At 39.7% G+C, this 19,292-nt stretch overlaps 1 protein-coding gene across 3 annotated transcripts; it reads left to right on the top strand.

The window, feature by feature from the left end:
- The first annotated feature begins 536 nt into the window (after positions 1 to 536).
- casp7 (caspase 7, apoptosis-related cysteine peptidase) lies at positions 537 to 12,982 on the top strand. 3 transcript variants are annotated; one of them, XM_085416469.1, is made up of 7 exons: positions 537 to 622; positions 1,007 to 1,128; positions 6,984 to 7,132; positions 7,223 to 7,351; positions 9,268 to 9,443; positions 9,702 to 9,840; positions 9,987 to 12,982. In XM_085416469.1, exons 2-7 carry the CDS (start codon positions 1,013 to 1,015, stop codon positions 10,211 to 10,213), a joined length of 936 nt encoding a protein of 311 aa, XP_085272595.1. In that variant the 5' UTR covers positions 537 to 622; positions 1,007 to 1,012; the 3' UTR covers positions 10,214 to 12,982. The 3 variants fall into 3 exon arrangements, with proteins under 3 accessions (XP_085272595.1, XP_085272593.1, XP_085272594.1); XM_085416467.1 differs by having other exon boundaries at positions 6,981 to 7,132; positions 9,987 to 12,981; XM_085416468.1 differs by having other exon boundaries at positions 563 to 622; positions 1,010 to 1,128; positions 6,981 to 7,132; positions 9,987 to 12,981.
- Positions 12,983 to 19,292: the final 6,310 nt, after the last annotated feature.

Raw genomic sequence — 19,292 nt, 5'->3', positions numbered from 1 at the left:
CTCCACTCCCAGAACTGAACCAGCCTTTTAGTTTGTTCATTCTGCTGGCATCAGCTGCTTGCACTCTGCTGCCCCAGCTCACATAGAAAACCACACTTGCCACCAGAGTAATAAACATAGACTGATATCGAAGGCTCTGAGCTTCCTTCCATTTGTAATTTAGGGCAACATTAAACAAATTAATATACATACCTGGCATAGATTATTCGCTTTATGCTGTATTATTATGTCTTCACCGGCCAGCACAGAAAAAAAGCCTTAATTTACGTTTGTGGATATAAATTTGATCAATATGCTACAGGTAAATGCTGTCACGAATATTTCTGCTCCAGAGCAACTAAAACCTTTCCCATTTGGAAGAGAAAAAAGATAAACCTTCATAAATCAATCTTGCTTTTACTGCATCCTTTATTGTTGTTGTTGTTATTATTATTATTTGCAAACAACTAGTCGTTTTTCTCCTTTCAGAAAACAAGTGTGCCAAGTGTGCAGGTAGGAGGGACGCAGTGCTGTGACGCAGTTACGCAGTCGCGAGAAGTCAAACCGTACTTTCTCTTTCTTTCACAAGGAAGAAGGGACAGAAACTCAGAAGGAGACACTTTGGAGAACGAAAATAAGTCAGGTAACTTTAGTGCTACAGCAAAGTTCGCGTAACACAGTACGATTCAGCTTAACTTCACTCCTGTGTATTAATCTCTTTAGGTATACTTAAAGAAAATGAAAAGTTTATTTATGTATTTTTAGCTAAGTCGCTTTTCTGCTACATGCTAACCAGACATGAAGCTAACAAGTCAAGTTGAATGCCTCAATGTGACAAAGTGTTAATAAAAGCAGTCTAAATTTTGCTAGCTGTTCGTTTTCAAACCGTTGAGGTGGGACTGAAGAAGATTAAGGAAGTGAGGCAAACTTGTCTCAAAATAACGCCAACGTGTGGTTAGTTTACACCTAATGTAAGGAAAGCAGTAGGTTAAGTAAACCATAACGTTATGTTCGATTTGTGTGCTAGAAGAAGATGGCTGGATACGCCGGTGAACCCTCTGAACTTGGAGAGGGTGGGGGAGATGGGCCGGTGACAGACGAAACAGACGCCAAGCCTGACCGCAAAGGGAGATTTCTGCTATTTGGGAGGTGACTTCCTTTTTATTGCTTCTAAACATGAAAACCAGTTAACCTTCGAGGGAAAAAAAGGTCATAAGTTTGGGCCCTAAAAATAAACTCAGTATAACGCAAATAATCTACGTACTGTAATAATATAGGTATTAAGCTGTGGGTTTTGCTTTCATTATTATTCCCTCACTCATTTACAAGGTGTGTGTTCATTTACTGTGGTTGTATCAAGATAAGGTACATGTACTGGACACTTTGTTAGGTACACCATACTAGTACTGGATTGGACCTTTTTTTCCCTTCAGAAGTGCTTTAATTATGGAAAGGTGCTTGAAACCTCCCTCAGAGATTTTGGTCCATATTGACATGACAGCATCACACAGCTGTGTAGGAGATTTGTTGGCTGCACATCCATAGTGGGACTCTCACTCTGCCGCATCCCAAAGGTGGACTGAGATCTTGGGGATCATCTCAAGTTCAAGAAACCAGTTTGAAATTATCTGGATTTGTGACACAGCACGTAATTGTGCTGCAAGAAGCCGTCAGGAGGTTATACTGCAAGCATAAAGGGATGGTTAACATCCCTCAGATAGGCTGTAGTGTTGAAGAAATGTTAAGCTGGTGAGCCAGCGTGAAGGTGAGAGATGCTCTTCTACCTAAATTGATTGTTACGAATGTTATCAGCTTGACGGAGTCTGGCTGACCTCATCTAACCTCGCTGGATAGTTTCTCTTTTTTTGGACCTTCCTCTCTAAACCCCAGAGACTGTCGTGTGACAAGATCTCAGTAGATCAGTAGTTGAAATACTCGGACCGTCCCATCTGCTACCAGTAACCATGCCACATTTAGTCACTTAAGTCACCTTTCTTCCCCGTTCTGATGCTCAGTTTTGAACTTTAGCAGATCATCTTGACCATGTCTACATTCATAAATGCACTGAGTTCCTGCCATGTGATCGGTTGATTAGATGTTTGCAATAACAAGCAATTGAGCAGATGTACCTAATGAGGTGGCTGGTGAGTGTGTAGTTTTTAAACCATCCTATCATCTGTAGCATAATCTATGTCTGTTTTAATTTGCTTATATTTTTCTGGGGATATTGTCACCTGTTATGATTTGTTTGTGTTGGATGTGCAAACTTTCTTTTCTTTTTTTTCATGGTTCTTCCACATCTGTATATGCCCCACAGATCTTACAGTACACACGTCATAACACATAAACATAGCAAGCAAGCTCGCACTTTGCATAAAATTAAAAAGAAGGTTTTTACAGAATAGAATAACAAAAGTTATAACAAAACTCTGTTTCTGACTGCTTCAGTATTCCTGTAGATCAGGGGTGGCCAACCAGTCAGAGACCAAGAGCCACTTTTTTTTTACTGTGTTACCGCAAAGAGCCACATCATACGCATGGGCACACATGAACATCACCCATCCTTTCCTCCCTCTCTCTCTCTCTCTCTCTCTCTCTCTCTCTCTCTCTCTCTCTCACACACACACACACACACACACACACACACACACACACACACACACACACACACACACACACACACACATCTCTGCTCAGCCAGATTTATTGTAAATGTCACACACCAACATGATAATGACAGAAATGGACTCCTACAGTACTAAAACCACAGGCCAGTCATTTTCAACAATGAACATTGTGTGCACTGTCTCACACACACAAACTCTCAGTTCAACCAAGTCCACAAACAAAAATATAATAATCTACAATAGCATTTACTTTTATAATGCATGTTGTTTAGTGGGACTTCTGGCATTCCTTGCCTTGAACAATCCTCTTTAAATCTGGCTTGTATTCCGTTGTTGTCACTCGAAGCAATTCTTTCACATGTGTGTCAGTCAGAACAGATCGATGCTTTGATTTCACATGTTTTAGGGTAGAAAACACAGACTCGCAGACGTATGTTGACCCAAACATTGACAGTATCTTAAGCGCAGCCCGTTTGACATTGGGGTATTTTTCCATTGGCACACTTTTCCAGAACTCAATGGTCCCTTCCCTTAAAGCAGGTTTCAATTGGTCCTCTTCACAAAGATCGATCATCTCCAACTCAGCCGCAGCTTCATCTGTGACTAGCGGGACTTTCAAACAGCCGGTCTCTGCATTAAATGGGTCGACGAGGAACGTAATCTGTGGCCTTTTCAATTGTAGATCATGGAACCGGGTCACGAAGCTTTCGTGCAAGTTTTCAATCAGCGTTGCATATCTGGCTCTTTGCTTACTCAGGGCAGCACTGGCGACTTGCCCGCTGGCTTTTAGCAGAGTGGGAAAATGCGTTAAATCTCCCTTTTGAATATGTGTCTTGAACAGCTTCAGTTTGTTGACAAACGCAAACACACTTTGCACTAGGTCAGGGAGCATTTTTAACTTACCCTGCAGGGTCAGGTTCAGTCTGTCCAAGTGACACAGCATGTCGACCAAAAAGGCCAGATCCATAATCCACTTGAGGTCCGAGAGCTCGGGATAGTCCTTGTCCTTCTTTTCCATAAACAGTTTCACGGCATCCAAAAGCTCAAAGAAGCGAGAGAGTACCTGGCCTTTTGACAGCCACCTCACAGTGCAGTGCAGCGGCAGGTCACCTGGAAGCCCTTGGTCCAGCTCAGCGATGAGATTCTTGAATTGCCTGTGGTTAAGCGCATGTGTGCGGATATAGTTGACGATTTCCATCACAGGCTTCATGACGTTATCTAAATTCAATGATTTAGACACGAGTTGCTCCATGTGGATGATGCAGTGGAAATTCCAAAAGTCAGGAATAGTTTGGTCAGCTTTGCACAGCCCCACAAGCCCGTTCACAGATCCCATCATGGCTGGTGCTCCATCCGTGGCTATTGCAGTTAATTTCGTTATGGGCAGATTTGCTTTTTCAAATGCAGCCATCATGGTTTCTTTCACATCTATGCCACGGGTTCTGTCTTTTAATGGCACAATATCCAGGAGTTCTTCTTTGATCACACAATCGTTTGAAACAGACCGTGCAAATATTGCCAACTGAGGCTTGTCTTGTATATCACAACTCTCATCCAATGCGACACTAAAATACTCACATGCTTGAAGGTCAGAGTGCAACTGTGATTCAATAGCCGTGTTAATGTCCGATATTCTGTGTTCAACAGTGTGGCGGGACAGTTGGACGTCTGATACCATGCGTTTTAATTTGTCGTTTTCAGGAGACAAGATTCCAACAACATCACTGAGGCATTTTTTAACGAACTCCCCTTCATTGTATGGCTTTTTAGCCCGTGCAATGTTCCAAGCCAGCTGATAGGATGCGAGCGTTATGGTCTCTGACCGCTTCGTAAATTTTTGGAAAAACTGTATCTGCTTTTCTGCCTGACTTTTCAAAGTGGCCAACTCGTGCTTGCGAAGTTCAGTCCCTTTTGGAAATTCCTGGTCGATGTTAGCATGGAGTGAGCTGAAGTGGCGCTGAAGATTTGAAGCTTTGAAATGCGCTAATGACGTCTGACATATAAGGCAGAATGGCTTACCATTGCGTTCAACAAAAAAATATAAACTCTCCCACTCTGTTAAAAACGTCCTGTGTTCATCTTCATATTTTCTTTTTGCTGTGCATTTTTTTCCTGCCATTTTAAGGGCGAACTTGCTCCTACTGGGAAACTTTGCGGTATTTTCATCTCACACACATGCGCATTTGATGAAAATACCGTATTGAACTCAAGCGAAGCGAACGCGCACATTTTAAAACAACAACATAAAAAAAATCAAAACACAAACATAAACTTTGATATGAACGTAAGAGCCGCATGAAACCAGGCAAAGAGCCGCATGCGGCTCGAGAGCCGCGGGTTGGCCACCCCTGCTGTAGATACTATTAGAATTGGTTTGCAAGTAATTTGTGGCTCGTCTTTTTATTTCAATGGTAGTCTTCTGTTGAAATTTGCTTTATTATTCTCTAATTTAGAAAAGAAATTAAACCCAAAGTGTATTGATTTAAATTACTCAGACATGTATTTGCTCATTTTCTCAAGTAAAACTATTGTGGTGATTAAACCACTTCCACATATGATTTGTGTCCACAACCACACAGTTATTTTTGGACCACACACAGCCGAGCACTCTCAGTAAGATCCTGGATTCAGTATCTGAAGGTGACTGTGGTTTCACAGCTAATCAAAACCTAAAAAAGTAGACTGTAAAAATACCCTTGATTTTACACAGCGACCTGGTTTTGAATAGCCCAATTAAGGCAATGGGTCACAGAACATGAAATCAATCTTAAGTCTAATTCAGGGACAGGGGTCAGTCCTCAAGTGGCTTCTCAAAATTAGACCATAGCTGAGGCCAAAATCATTCAAAATGTGCATTCATTATATTATGGAGTGTGGGCCTTTTAACAATATGCAAATTTGTTTTGTAAACTGATCACTGACACAAAGAGCTGTTTATTCCAGTCTTACTCACAAGGTGGCACTCTGGACCTTTTTAATGGAGAAGTATAAAGTACGGCAGCTGTGTTTTCCCTCAGACACTGGTAATCAAGCAAAAAGGCTCTGCGCTCTGTCTGGAATTTAGATTCTTACCCAAAAATATCAAGATAGCAAGCAATAGAAGATGTAAAAAATACTATATTAAGGAATTATTAATGAAATTCACATTCATTTATTAATCATTTGTAGTGTGCTTTGGTGTTCATCAAAGGAATATCTTCTTGGAAAGAAATATTTTCTTTATTTACTTATTTATTTAGTTGCCTTTTGTCACAAGTGTAGATAACAAGTATGAAAATCCATACAGGTAGATTCTGTACCTGTCAGCAGAGGAGCTACTTGTTGCCCTGTCTGACCTCAGCAGGGAGAGCGAGGCACAGGGGCCATGTGTGAATAGGCCTTTAGAAAGCACTGGTGTGATGGTGAGGTTGCTGACTCAGGGGCCTCACAGTGCGCCGCCCCAGTCAGGTCTCCATCCAGAACAGAGAGCATGTCAGTATCCTAGCACACAACCAAAAATTACGCTTCCAGGTTTGGAGAAACTTGTTTTTTTGTGAGGGAACAAAAGACACAAGACGAAAGCAACGCATTTCAGATGCAGAGTGGCGTAGCGCTTAATGACGAACCCAGGTAAGACAGACGCAACGGCCTCCTATTCCGCTCGACTGTCTTCCTGCTGTACCTGCAGTGCCCAGGGTCTCAGCTCTTTGCACAGCCTCGTGCAGTTGTTTGGTACAGTTGGCACAATTTGGAAGTGGGAGGGGGCTAGAAAAAGTTCTGGATCACATGTTTTTTTTGTTTGTTTTTTTCTAATATGGCTGGGCAGCCTGTGAGTGAGCACGCAACACTGTTGGTACACATTGCTGTGCATTGTTCCCATGCTTGAGTAAGCTGTTGACTAGGCTCTTCTGGAAAAAGCCTTGATTTTGTGAGTCCCTAATGGGTCACTGTTGGCTAAGCTATCTGGATGGATATTGTAAAGAATGGAAATATGACAGGTGTGTGAGAATTACCACTCGTGGAGGATTTCTTCTTGCTCAGTATAGATTGCTGTTTTTATGATTTTTTTTTTCCAATTATCTGCGTTAAACAAAAATGTTCTAGTTTCTCCTTAAATCTTCCTTTGGATTTCTGCAACCAACTTTGGCCGTGACTTTAATGCCTTATTTGGAAATGTATGTACCCTTTGGTTTCTAAGTAAGTAGTTCGTGTTGTTTTCAGTTTAATGTGTGTTACTTGTTTTGAAAATTTTACTTAAGGATCATTCATTTGTAGTATTTTTTTGTATTTAAATAGACATCTCAGCTGCAGGAAATTTTAACTGAGAGAAATTTGACAAACTGTTTTAGCCGTGCAATATAATATAACTGTTTTTTTATTGTCATTGTATAAAAGCAGGAAGAATAAGGATGGCCAGACGCGGGAGCAGGACTACTCTTCTGAAAGCCATTACAGAATTGTTTCACCAACATTCCAGTATAAGATGAGCCACCGGCGAGTGGGAAAGTGCATCATCATCAATAACAAAAACTTTGATGAAAAGACGGGTATAGCAAACCTTACTCAAACGTATAAATTCAGTTTGGCTCAGTGTTATTGCATATTGAGTTTGTAATGTAAGCGTTCTTTTTTGACAGGGATGAATGTACGCAACGGCACGGATCGAGACGCAGGCGAGCTTTACAAGTGCTTCAAGAACCTGGGCTTTGATGTCATTCTTTACAACGATCAGACATGTGAGAAGATGGAGCGTCTTCTCCGAGAGGGTAAGTCATGTCATATAGATAACGAGACTTTTCTTTTTTTTTTTACATTTTTCTTTTTGTTGTGATGGTGTTTCATATTTAATATTTAGATCCAAATGTAGGCACATATTTTCTTTTGTAAGCCACTGTAGTTGACGGAAGGGTTAGCAGCACAAAGGGTATTATTTAGTTACATATAGTTATATACTAGTAATCTGGTGCCTTCTAATGTGTAAAACAGGGAGGCCTTTGGTCATATTTTTGGTCTTTGATCTTTTGTGGGCCCGCGAAATGAAACTTCCTTCTCTGTCATTGTACAGATATTTAACTACACATTTAGTCACTTAGATATTTTTATATTAGAAAAATGAGCACAAGTTCAACATTGCGTGTATGTTTTTCAACATGACAAAGAAATGCTGCTTTAGTAGATGAAAGAAATGTGTCAGTATGAGTCTTAAATTGTAAGAAGCAAATGTGTAAAATTACAGAAATCTATTATTTACTTACTTAAGTGAAATATGAATGGTGATAGGGAGATCTCTATCAGTAGGAAAACCTGTAAAAAGTACAAAACTTGTGCTCTCCTTCACATTTTTCAAAGCCATCCAGTAGAGCTGTTCAATATAATGATATCGGATGACGATATGAAAATGTCTATCGTTTCATTTTACGCTATCGTTTGTTTTGTGGTGTCGCAAAATAAACCGTTTACGGCAATATTTTTTCATCGTTTTGATGGTCACTGTAGTGGTTTTATTAATTTCCTAAAGTTCTCACTTTCTCTTATATTTAAAATAACCACACTACGGATGGACAAGCCACTATTTTTACGCGTTGTCATTAGCAACGTGTGGCGCCACCATCCTTTGTTTATTTTCCACATAAACCTTTCACAATAAACCTGTTGAGATTTTTCAAAATAAACTGAAATGATGACAAACTAAAGGACCTGTCAAAACAAAGTGAGGAACTTATTTTTAAACGAGGGGCCACCTCTGTTGCATGGACATGGTTTGGTTATGAAAAGTCTGACACGGACCAGAAAACTGTACTATGCAAATTATACAGGAAACCAGTCCCCACCTCACACTCAAACAAGGCTCTTCTACCTCCTATGCTAGAATCATGTGAAAGAGTACGGAGAACGTTTATGTCAGGTGCTCAAAATAAACCTTGGACTTAAACGTTAAAACAGGCTTTTCTCAGCAGCACGCCGTGTAATAAATACTCATAAAGAAAATGCCTAAAAATGTATAGTTTCATGCATTGGTCAAAACACTCGACTCCAGTTACACGACACCCAGCTGAAAACACTTCACGTAAGCTGAGTTGCCTGAGATTCACATAATTTACAGAAAATGTAACATTTTTCTGATATATATCGTTGTCAGGACGATAAATGTCTTATATTGGGATATGAGATTTTTGGTCATATCGCACAGTCCTACCATCCAGTGGCCTGGATTAAAGTCTTCCTTGGCCTGATTCTGCCTTATGTTAGACATCCCTGTTGTAAAATGACCAAGATGTGCAAGTTTAAATTAATAATTCTTGTTTCTTAACAACCACCGCTGGTATAAAAGTAACACATCCTACTACTAAATTTAGCCAGATGTGTCTCTAATCAAAGTAACTGGAAGTCCAATAACCAGGTTTTATGATCATAAGACTATATGAACCTGTCATGTCAGTGATGCTGATAAATTTCTTTTTATAACAAAGGGCTCACTGGCATATTAAATATTTTGATGGGCTGCATTATAAATCATTCTTTATCAGTTAAATATATAACTTAGCTGAAATCTCAAATTCACGCTAAATAAACTTCAGACGTAACTATTAGGGACTGACTTTATTCATTGATCTAGACAGGTTTAACAAGGCCTGAGTCGAGCTAGGAGTTCAGTGTTTGTTTGTTTGTGTGTGTGGTTCAGCCTCGGAAGAAGACCACAGTGACAGCTCGTGTTTCGCCTGCATCCTGCTGAGCCACGGCGAGGAAGGAATGATCTACGGCACAGACGGAGCCATGCCCATCAAAACGATGACCTCGCTGTTCAGGGGGGACAAGTGCAAAAGCTTAGTGGGAAAGCCAAAACTCTTCTTCATCCAGGTGTGCATGGTTCATACTTGATTGTGTGACTAAAGTCTTTTATTGTAACAATAGCAGTGTTAAGTTACAGATTTGTGTGAACTTCTATTTGCTACTTTTCACCCAAATGGGCAGTTTGAACAGTTCTTTGCTGTGGAAATAGGTGAATTTGGCTTATCTCAGCTTTTAAAAACAGTTAATTTTGAATTGCTTCACCAGGTCATCGATGAGAAAACTACTCAGGATCACAATGAAATGTCATTTCATTTACTTCACCAGGCTTGTAGGGGTTCAGAATTTGATGATGGTATACAGACAGATTCAGGTCCACCAAATGATGCCCTGGAGACAGATGCAAATCCAAGACATAAGATCCCCGTAGAGGCTGATTTCCTCTTTGCCTACTCCACTGTACCAGGTAAACCTGAAATCCCAGTTTAAACAACATATTTTTCCTTACAGTAAAATACAATTGGTATATATATAAGTGGAGAAGCATTTCCTGAAGAGTTTAGTTTGACTGATTTCTAGTTTCATTGCTCACTAATGATGCTTATTTTCCAGGATATTACTCATGGAGGAATCCTGGGCGTGGCTCCTGGTTTGTACAGGCGCTCTGCAACGTCCTGAACGAGTTTGGAAAACAGCTGGAGATAATGCAGATCCTGACACGGGTCAATTACATGGTGGCCACCAGCTTTGAGTCCTGGTCTGAAGACCGCCGCTTCAGTGAGAAGAAGCAGATTCCCTGTGTGGTCTCTATGCTGACAAAAGAACTGTATTTCAACTGACTGCCGATCCACCTGACTGTACTGTAATGGTGACACAGACTGACCGACTGACTAACTAGACTGACTAGACTAGACTGTTTCAGGTACTGATTAAGCAGTCAAAGCATTCAGGGATGATTCAGGCCTGGCAGGACGCTTCATATTTCATGCACATATGACATTTTGCATGTGGACTTGGGGCCGAAAAGCACTACATGAGAAACAAAAACATTACAGTGGCACACGGCGTTCATGTGTTGATAGTGAAACTTCTTCCTCTTCTTCACATTCTTCCACTTCTTCAGAATAATGGTGTCACATTTGATCTGATCTTCGTTGACAGGCGTTGTGAAATATCCATGTTATTCTACCAGCCCAGAAAATTTGCTGCCAGGTTTTGTGGGTTTATAGAATCGTCTATACGTCACACCATTTCCAGCATTTGCAGTAGATGTTTGAAGGGACTGAACCCTATGAACACGGGCAAGCAAGGATGGGCAAAAGTTGGCTTTTGGTATTATACGACTCCCAGTGGAAAGACATCTTGTCATTTTGACTGATCTAATATGATTTGAAAAACTAAATTAAGCCCCTTTTAAGATTCATTAGGCAGTTTATAGAAATCTTCAGTAGGAAACTGAAATGAGTGATTACTAGAACTTTGATTGCTGTAGGAGTGTTGAGGGACCTGCCTTCATTACAGACCCTGTGCAATGAATTGTTAAAGAGAAAAATGCCTTTTAAAATGACTTAGATCATTTTCAGCTACCTGTATTTTAAAGTTTCTACTGTCAATTGTCAGAAAAAGAGACAAAAGAAAAGACAAATAGATCAGAAACATGTCAACCCTCTTGCCAAAGGCTTCTTGTCTCAGCCTTCCTAGCAAGTTTTAGTTTGTAGCAGAAAGCTGGTATCCTCAGGTTCTTTAATGTCCACGAAGTGGGTAAATGTCATGTTAATTTCATATCCATAGTGGTTAGGAAGATGTGATTGTTTGCTGTGTAATGATTAGTTCAGTGAGGTTTTGGGTAAGGGCATAGCATAGAGTCCGCCCTATTAAAAACAAGGACCATTTTACCACTGTTCTCAATGTAATGTTGAAGGCTTCACTTCTTTAAACTCAAATAAGTTAATCTATGCACCATTATGCAGTCAAAAAACTGTAATGGATTCTGCTTGTTATCTTTAGAGTTCTTCTTCAATATTTTTACTAAAGAATGAAATAAATGCTGTATGATTATAACACTAGATAGACAAAAGAATGTCCAAAGCTGTGATGTAAATTTGTAAATATCATAGTCTTAACTTGAACTCAGGTTAAGACTATGTGCCTTAAGCACAAATGCCAAATCATTTTACTGAATACATTTATGTTCTCTGCTTATACACTACACAGTAGTAAACTATCAGTCTCATACCAAATCTCTTTTATTCATTTTTTTAAACTGTTGCTATGCTTTCCTTATGCAATTAGGACATATAACCACCACAAGAGCTCATGACCAAGACACCAAAGACCCTAAACTCCCCCAGTTAGGGTATTAACTTGTCCCAGACCTGAAGTGGGCTCTGTACCATTTAAAAGCATGGCCTCTGACTTAGAGGGGCTGATTCTCATTCCCATCACTTCACACTTGAGGGGTCGAGTGTGAAGTGATAGGTCGCTCTACGGGTCGCTCTGCATTCCTGCCCTTAAAGATAGGTGGAGTAGAGCCACCACCTCTTCATATAGCAAGGAACCAGTTGCCCGGGGCAAACCCAGGACTCTGGGGAGATTACATCTCTTGGCTGGTTTGGGAACAACTTCGTGTCTCCCAGATGAGCTGGAAGAGGTGGTGGGATGAGGGAAGCCTGGGTTTTCTGCTTAGAATGCTACCCCTGCAATCTGAACTCTGATAGGCGGCAGAGAATGGATGGATGGTACAGACAAATTTCTAAACAATTTAATGAATTAATTAATTTGTTTCAACTTAAACAAAGTTTGTTTCTGCAGATAATGTGTTATTGAGTGTTTTTAATTACAAAGGCAGCTATTACTGACATTCTGAACATACACACTCCACATGTCCACAATCTCGCTTTTTCTAAAAGGTTTTTACCATAATTCATATAACTGCATGTCTCAGTACCTTAGAGGGGGAAGTTCAGCAGTTGGTTTCATTTTGTTTTAGCTTTTTTATGCTTTTTTAATTAAATAAATATTTTTTATTTTTTTATTTTTTTTTATCAGGATGGTATTCCCCATCCGTGTCCATTGTACCCACAAGTGTTAAATCTTCTCAACACATGGATCTGTGATGAGCGATGTAGTGCCTAACCTGTGCCAAAAGGAGTTTTTGCTCCGCTTATTGTGGAATGGAGTTGAAAAAGGGGGAAAATGTGTTTAGGGGTAGAAATTTTAAATGCTTTCAGGTTTTAAATGCTGTTGTCCTCAGGAATATATTTGAAAAGATTTGGGAAAATGAATGACTGAATTCATGATTTATTTCTTTTTTTATTTGGGGCAATACATTATTTAAACAACTTCAAAATAAAGAAATGCTCATGTAAACAGTTCATTGTATTAAACTTACACACTTTATAATGTAGTGAAGTCTGTATCATTTGTCTTGCACATTTGTAAACAGACCCCATTGAAAACATTGTTTTTTGGTAGGATGGTGCTTACATACATACAAACATATTATGAAGTCACTGGGTATTTTTAAATGTTTCCATGTGTTTCACTCAGTGCTCACTTAAAATTTGTACTTGTATTGGTAAAAACATTCCAGGATCAGAATGGATATTAAAGTTTTTAAAAACATTTCTCTCATTGTCATCTTAAAAACATTAATTTTTTTTTTTAGGTCGTGAATGTCAAACCATAAGACCTGCAGACCAGCAGTGCCCTAGCAAAGTCTAATCTGGCTCACTGAATGGGTTTACTGTATAAGCTGTGAAAAGCACAGAGAAGGAGGGGCTCATTTTTGGAGCTTTTGTATTTCCCGCTAGGAAGCATGACTTATGTTGTGATAATAGTTGTTCACTTTGCTCATTTCAACCAAGCCAAAGATCTGAATCACCTTACTGATAACATCATGCCTGTGGCATCCTATAATGAGATTTTTACCGTAAGTCAATCTATGCTGGAACATCTCTTTGAATTATGAAAACAGTTGGTTAAAAAGCGGATGAACTACTAATATCATATTTTCTGTAAGACAACTCGGGTGATTTTTTTTTCTACTATTTTCAGGTTTGCATGTGTGTGTTTAGTCCATGAACTAAAATCTGCAATAAAAATGAAAATAAACTCTTAACACTGATGTATTAATCATTCAAACCTAAAAATAAAATAAAAATCATTTAAACTGTAAATGCAGTAAAACCATACCTGGATAGAAAAACACACAATGGAACACTATCAGTCATGGATTGGCCTCCCCAGAGCCTGGATGTGAAAGTTATTGAACCAATGTGGGATCATCTTGATAGAGAACGGAAAAAAAGACAGCTAAGACCCTAAGAAGACCTCTGAACGTCCTTCAGGAAACCTGGATAATGATTCCTTTAGAGCAGCTGAAGAAATAATGAGAGCATAAGAAAGCTTGCTTAAGAAAGTTGAGGCTTTATTGAAAAATCAAGGTGTTTCAAATATTGACTTTCAAGCTTATTAGAGTTGAACAAACTTCCACTTTTCCTTTGCCGACTTAATTTTACCATGTATGTTTGCATGTTTCGATAAATTGTTGCACTAATTGTTTAATTGTTGTTTCAATAATCCTATTACATCACATACTGGTTATACATACCAAAGCTTATTTAACTCTAAAGATATGTAAGCTCTGGTATGCATACACGTGAATGATGGTAAACAACATGTGCAGTAAATCTAAAACAGAAATGCTTTAAAAATTACTTCATACTAACATAGACTTGCTTGTAATCAGGGCTGCGGTGCTGTATCAACAAAGTAAACAAAGCAAACGACTCACTACTGGTACTAGTCCATAGCCCGGGGGTTGGGGACAGGAAAGGACAGAGCAGGCTGTACCTGCTGTGGAGGCTTAGGTCGTTTGGAGTGAACGGCCCACTCCTAAAGACCTTCTATGACTCTGTGGTGGCCTCTGACATTTTTTACAGTGTGGTCTGCTGGGGCGGCAGCATCTCTGCAGGGGACAGAATGAGATTGAACAGGCTGATCCGATGGGCCAGCTCTGTTCTAGGATGCCCTCTGGACCCAGTGGAGGTGGGGAGTGACAGGAGAATGGTGACTAAGCTGTCATCCCTGCTGGAGAACATCTCCCACCCCGTCCAGGAGACTGTGACAGCACTGAGCAGCTCTTTCAGTGGCAGGCTGCAGCACCCACGATGTGGGACGGAGAGATTTCGCAGGCCTTTCCTCCCCACTGCTGTCAGACTCTACAACATGGTGTCTGCAGAGGCCCACAGATGTGCAGACAGACACACACACACACATCCCATACACATTTGTAACTGCCTCCCTTTCTCCTTGATGTGCAATGGCACATGTTTATCTCATTCTATTCTATTGTTTTTCTCTTCTTTCTCTTAAGTTTTCACTGTTCGTGTACTTTCTGCCGTGACCAAAAATTTCCCACGTGTGGGACTAATAAAGGTTTATCTTATCTTTTCTTATTTCTGGGTAAACTCATAGCTTGCAACATCTTTTCAGTGACAGGATCGTAAGATCTGATGAACAACAATAGACTGATGTAAGACTTAGAAGCTGTTTAATCTTGAAGTCATCCATTTCAGTCAGGTCTGGATCAGCCAGTTTCAGTGTCTTAGAAATTCCAATTTCACACAAAAGAAAGAGATTAAAGAAGTAATGAAAAGCTAAAGAGGTGTTTTTAATATCTGTCAATCAAAGTTCTAACCAGAGGTTTCTGCTTTGAGGTTTAATCTAAACACTGGATCTTGTTAGTCAACTAAGAATCGATTTGTCATTCCACTGCACCAGGAAATGCTCCATTTGTTTTCAGTAAGGAAAAACAGGCTGTGCAGTAAATAAAGTGGCTCAAGGTACTGGTAAACGCCACAACTTGATTTTCAGGGTATTCTCCCCTTTCGGTATTTCCCCCAAAATATGTTTGGTATGTCTGGGCACTCTACTCTGTTAAAATATTGTACTGTAGGTACCTATTGTGTCACATGTGAGTAATATATACCTCACACAAAGAGGTTTTGAAGCAAGCTGTTACCTCAGAAAATGTGACTGTTTCTAGATCCTGTTAAAGATATATCAAAGAACATATGATAATGCTATTTAATGCCAGTGAGAGAGATATACATTGAAATTCAATGGCACAAGCTGGGCTCTTTACTTTATGTCTACCTGAATATTACTTTCCTCAGCAGTGATGTTGACCAGTTTCTAGCTCCTCTGTGGCCTCGGGCCATCTACAATTCACTTTGCGTCATCCTGTCTCTTGTTTATTTGATCCTTTCCTGTTCTAGTCTTTATCTGAAGTTAAAGTGGCCAAGGATTTAACACCTGAGCAGATTACAATTTCAAGAACAAGTGTAGTGAAATGTCTTGGATAGAAATCAAACTGTAGGCAGAGCTTTGTTTTCAGGCATGCCAGGCACTAAATCGGTCACAGTGATAAATGTTTGTGCAAGAAAAGGAGGCCAGTTCAAAAGTTCATAACATAGTGTAACATCAAAGAAAAGACACTAGAATGAGGATTTATTTAGTTGTTTATTTATTTTTGGTGTGAAGAAGAAAAACATTATTAAACAAAACATTGTTAAAATGTTTCACTTGCAAATATCTTTGTGCTGAAAACTAAACTGTCAATGTATTAATCAAATACCTAATCTAATATTTTTAAAATGATTTTTAATTCTAAATTTCTAATCTAAGTGCACCTCTCCATGAATTGCACCATTTGCTTCCCCAGTTGACAGCAGGAGGTTAGCTAGCAGGGGCACCTCGCCTCGGGAAGGGTCTCCCAAGGCAATCTTGTCCTGTGTGAGGAGCCAAAAGCAAGAATGATTCATAACAGCTCTATAAATACATAAACAACCCAGAAACCTTGCCATTAATAGGGACACCAGGTCCCTGCCCTGGAACAATACCTGGAAGAAGTGGCCTTTGGTGAGTCTCTGGTGCCTGCCTGGGCTGACTCTCTTGTAAGCCCATTACTTGCAGAGGGAGCTGCTGAGTCGTTGAGTGCTTTTAGATGAGATGACACTCAAAGTCAGAGGCCTTGGTAGGCTGATTCCTAACTATTAAAATTAGCTTTAAGGATATTGTGTATAGCTTGAGAAATTAATATAGACTGGTCCATCAAACTTTACAGCACAGCTTCTTGGATCAGCTTCCTGTTTTGGCTGAGAGGGGTGGTTGGGGGTCTGACTGTTGCGTATGTATTCTTTGTTTATTTTTCCTAAAGAAGGGAGATTTGATAATGCTTTCCAACTTCGAGTAGATGAACTTTCCGAGCCTCTGTGGAAAGGTCTCTGGGAGGGAACTTGGATGTTTGCCCGGCCAGTCTGTATGTGGGTTATGAGTATTAGAGGTGATCACTGTACAGCCTTTGTGAAAGCATGAAATGATCCATGGTGGCTGTTAATCTCCTCCAGAGTTGTCCTTTGTCAAGACTTCTGTTCAGAAGTTGTTAGGTTGTTGTTTGGTATTTGGCATGATGATACAAATGGTTTGGATGAAAATTGCTGTTTTTTGATTATATATACAAAATCAAATTCTTCCTATTTTCATTTTTTTAAACTACACTACTGACCAAGTTCAGGTGGGTTCAGCATATGAAAGCAGTCCACTAGTGCAGATAAATAGCAACAAATGCAAACAAAATTATAAACTAATCCCAGATGTCAATCAGTATTTGTATTGTATTCTTTTTACTGAGACCCAAACACTTAAAAGTTAAAGAGAACAATAGACATACTGTTATTTCCACCTGCATGGCTGCCAGTTACTGGCCGCTATGCCTCTCTTTGCCACTGCAGGTGCTGCTGATGTTTCAAAAGCATTTTCTGAAATACATACAGGCAGAAAATATGAAGAAAATTAAAAGAAAGAGTTCAAGAACTCCAGGTAAAAGAGGTCCAAACACCATGAAATGAATCAAAGTCACTGAAAAGTCTTCTTGAAAAGTGGACGCGCCCTACGTCAGCTGTGCCCTTCCCACCAACTTTGCTAATACAGAAGTACAGTACTTACAGAAGTGCTACTAAAACCTCACTAACCAGAGGCAGCACAACCACAAGGGCTCTTATTGCCCCCCCCCCCCCCCCAACTGATGTAAATGCTTTCTTGTCAAAGAAGGGGAGGCTTGGGTTAATATATGTCACCTACTGCCTCTACTGTACTAGTGCCTTAAAAACTTTGAACACAAGAAGTTTTCTGGCAAAGATGGTCAAAAAGACAGCTAAACTGTCAGATTTTCTGAAGAGTTATTCCATGTCCTACTAAACATGAAGCCCCTAGGAGCTCTATTAATACCAGCCTGACACTGGCCTTGATGCATGTGTGAGAGTACTTGTGACCCACATGCACATTTGAAGTAGTTTGTGAAGTTTTTGAAACATGGACAGTGCCTAATTATTTATATATCAAGTGCACACATGAGTGCCTGCTGCCAGAAAAAATTCAATTCATCCTGTTAATACCTGTTTAAAAAATTCTTGCCATGACCCAGGACCTTCATGCCAGGTACAAATGGCTCGTGCCCTATGGCAGCTGGGATTGGCTCCAGCCCATCCATTCATCCACCAACTCAAATTCTTATAGTTTAATCATAGCAACAAATTTTCATAAAAACTACATTTATTTGAGCTTTCTGTAAACAAAACAAACTGATGATGGCTCTGTATATTAAGTGTACATGTGGTTCCCTGGACTGCAGCAGAGTAAAACTTCTATTTCGTTAACTAGTCCAATAAATCATACTGGGATGATAATCTGAGTCACATAAGCATTATGTTATTGATTACATAGTGACAGCTGCTTTGTGCACATTTCATCCAGTCAGCAAACAAGTTATTATGAAGATTATATGTTGACATAAGTCCCATTAAGTTTTTATTTTTTGATTACATAGATAAATTGTTTATCATGTTGTTGATGGGGTAATTATCAGGAAATCCAATAATCCCAATAATCAATTTTTTATTCAATGACAGAGCTAGATGGACAGATTGTGGGGAATTCCTTATGTTTTGCATTAATGCATTAAAATGTCTCCCTATGACAGCTGGGATAGGCTCCAGCGCTCCCCCGCGACCCTGAAAAGGACAAGCGGGAGCAGATGGATGGATGGATGGATGCATTAAAATGTTTCCAAGACTGTCACTGCAACAATCACAGGCCATTATTTATTTTTTTCTGCTGCTTTCTATTTAAAAAGTGTCAGGCTTTTCTCAAATCGGGTCAGGGCGCTGCTTCTCTTAGCTGTCTGTATGTGTTCGTATGTGTCTGTGATTCCTCCTGGAGGAGAAACACCTTCATTCCCATCCAGACCATTGCCCTTGCAGGCATCGGTCTCAAGGGATTGAGGGATAAGGGTCTGATTCGGTCTTATAATGCTGGGAAATGTTGATTTGCTATTTAACAGATGCAGCCCCCTTGACCTAAATGAACCTCACTCCAGCAATTAACATGAGACATCATAGGAAACATCTGCAAAGTCTGCAACACACATCTGGCCCTGCTAAGCTACATAACATTAAACATGTTAACAACACAAAAGCCATATTAAACACAGACTACTTTAGGCCCGGAAGTAGGATTCGTCACGTCATCACTTAACAATCGGATAGCTTAATGATTACAGGACATCAGACTACTTGTTCTTATTGTGTAATTATAAAGAAGTATCATACAGAAATAAATAACCTGAAGTTTCAACAAAAACATTCAACATTCACACTTTCCCTCATTCACAGTAGTGCTGTCCCACACTACAAATTTTGTTATTGATCCAATAACAAGTAAAGGGTTAGGGTTAGGGGTTAAGTTGCTCTGCATGTGTGTATGGTCAGAAGGGGGCCTATTTCAATAAAGACTTAATCAATCTTAATCAATGTGACCTGTTAGGGCTTTTATGCATTTTGCATCATGTTTAAGATA

The sequence above is a fragment of the Rhamphochromis longiceps genome, linkage group LG8 (genome assembly GCF_057381845.1).
Source record: "Rhamphochromis longiceps isolate RC_006_pf linkage group LG8, R_longiceps_female_GT1.1, whole genome shotgun sequence".
Classification (NCBI taxonomy): domain Eukaryota; kingdom Metazoa; phylum Chordata; class Actinopteri; order Cichliformes; family Cichlidae; genus Rhamphochromis; species Rhamphochromis longiceps.
Note: the sequence above shows the minus strand (reverse complement) of the source record. Positions and strands in the feature narration are given on the sequence as shown.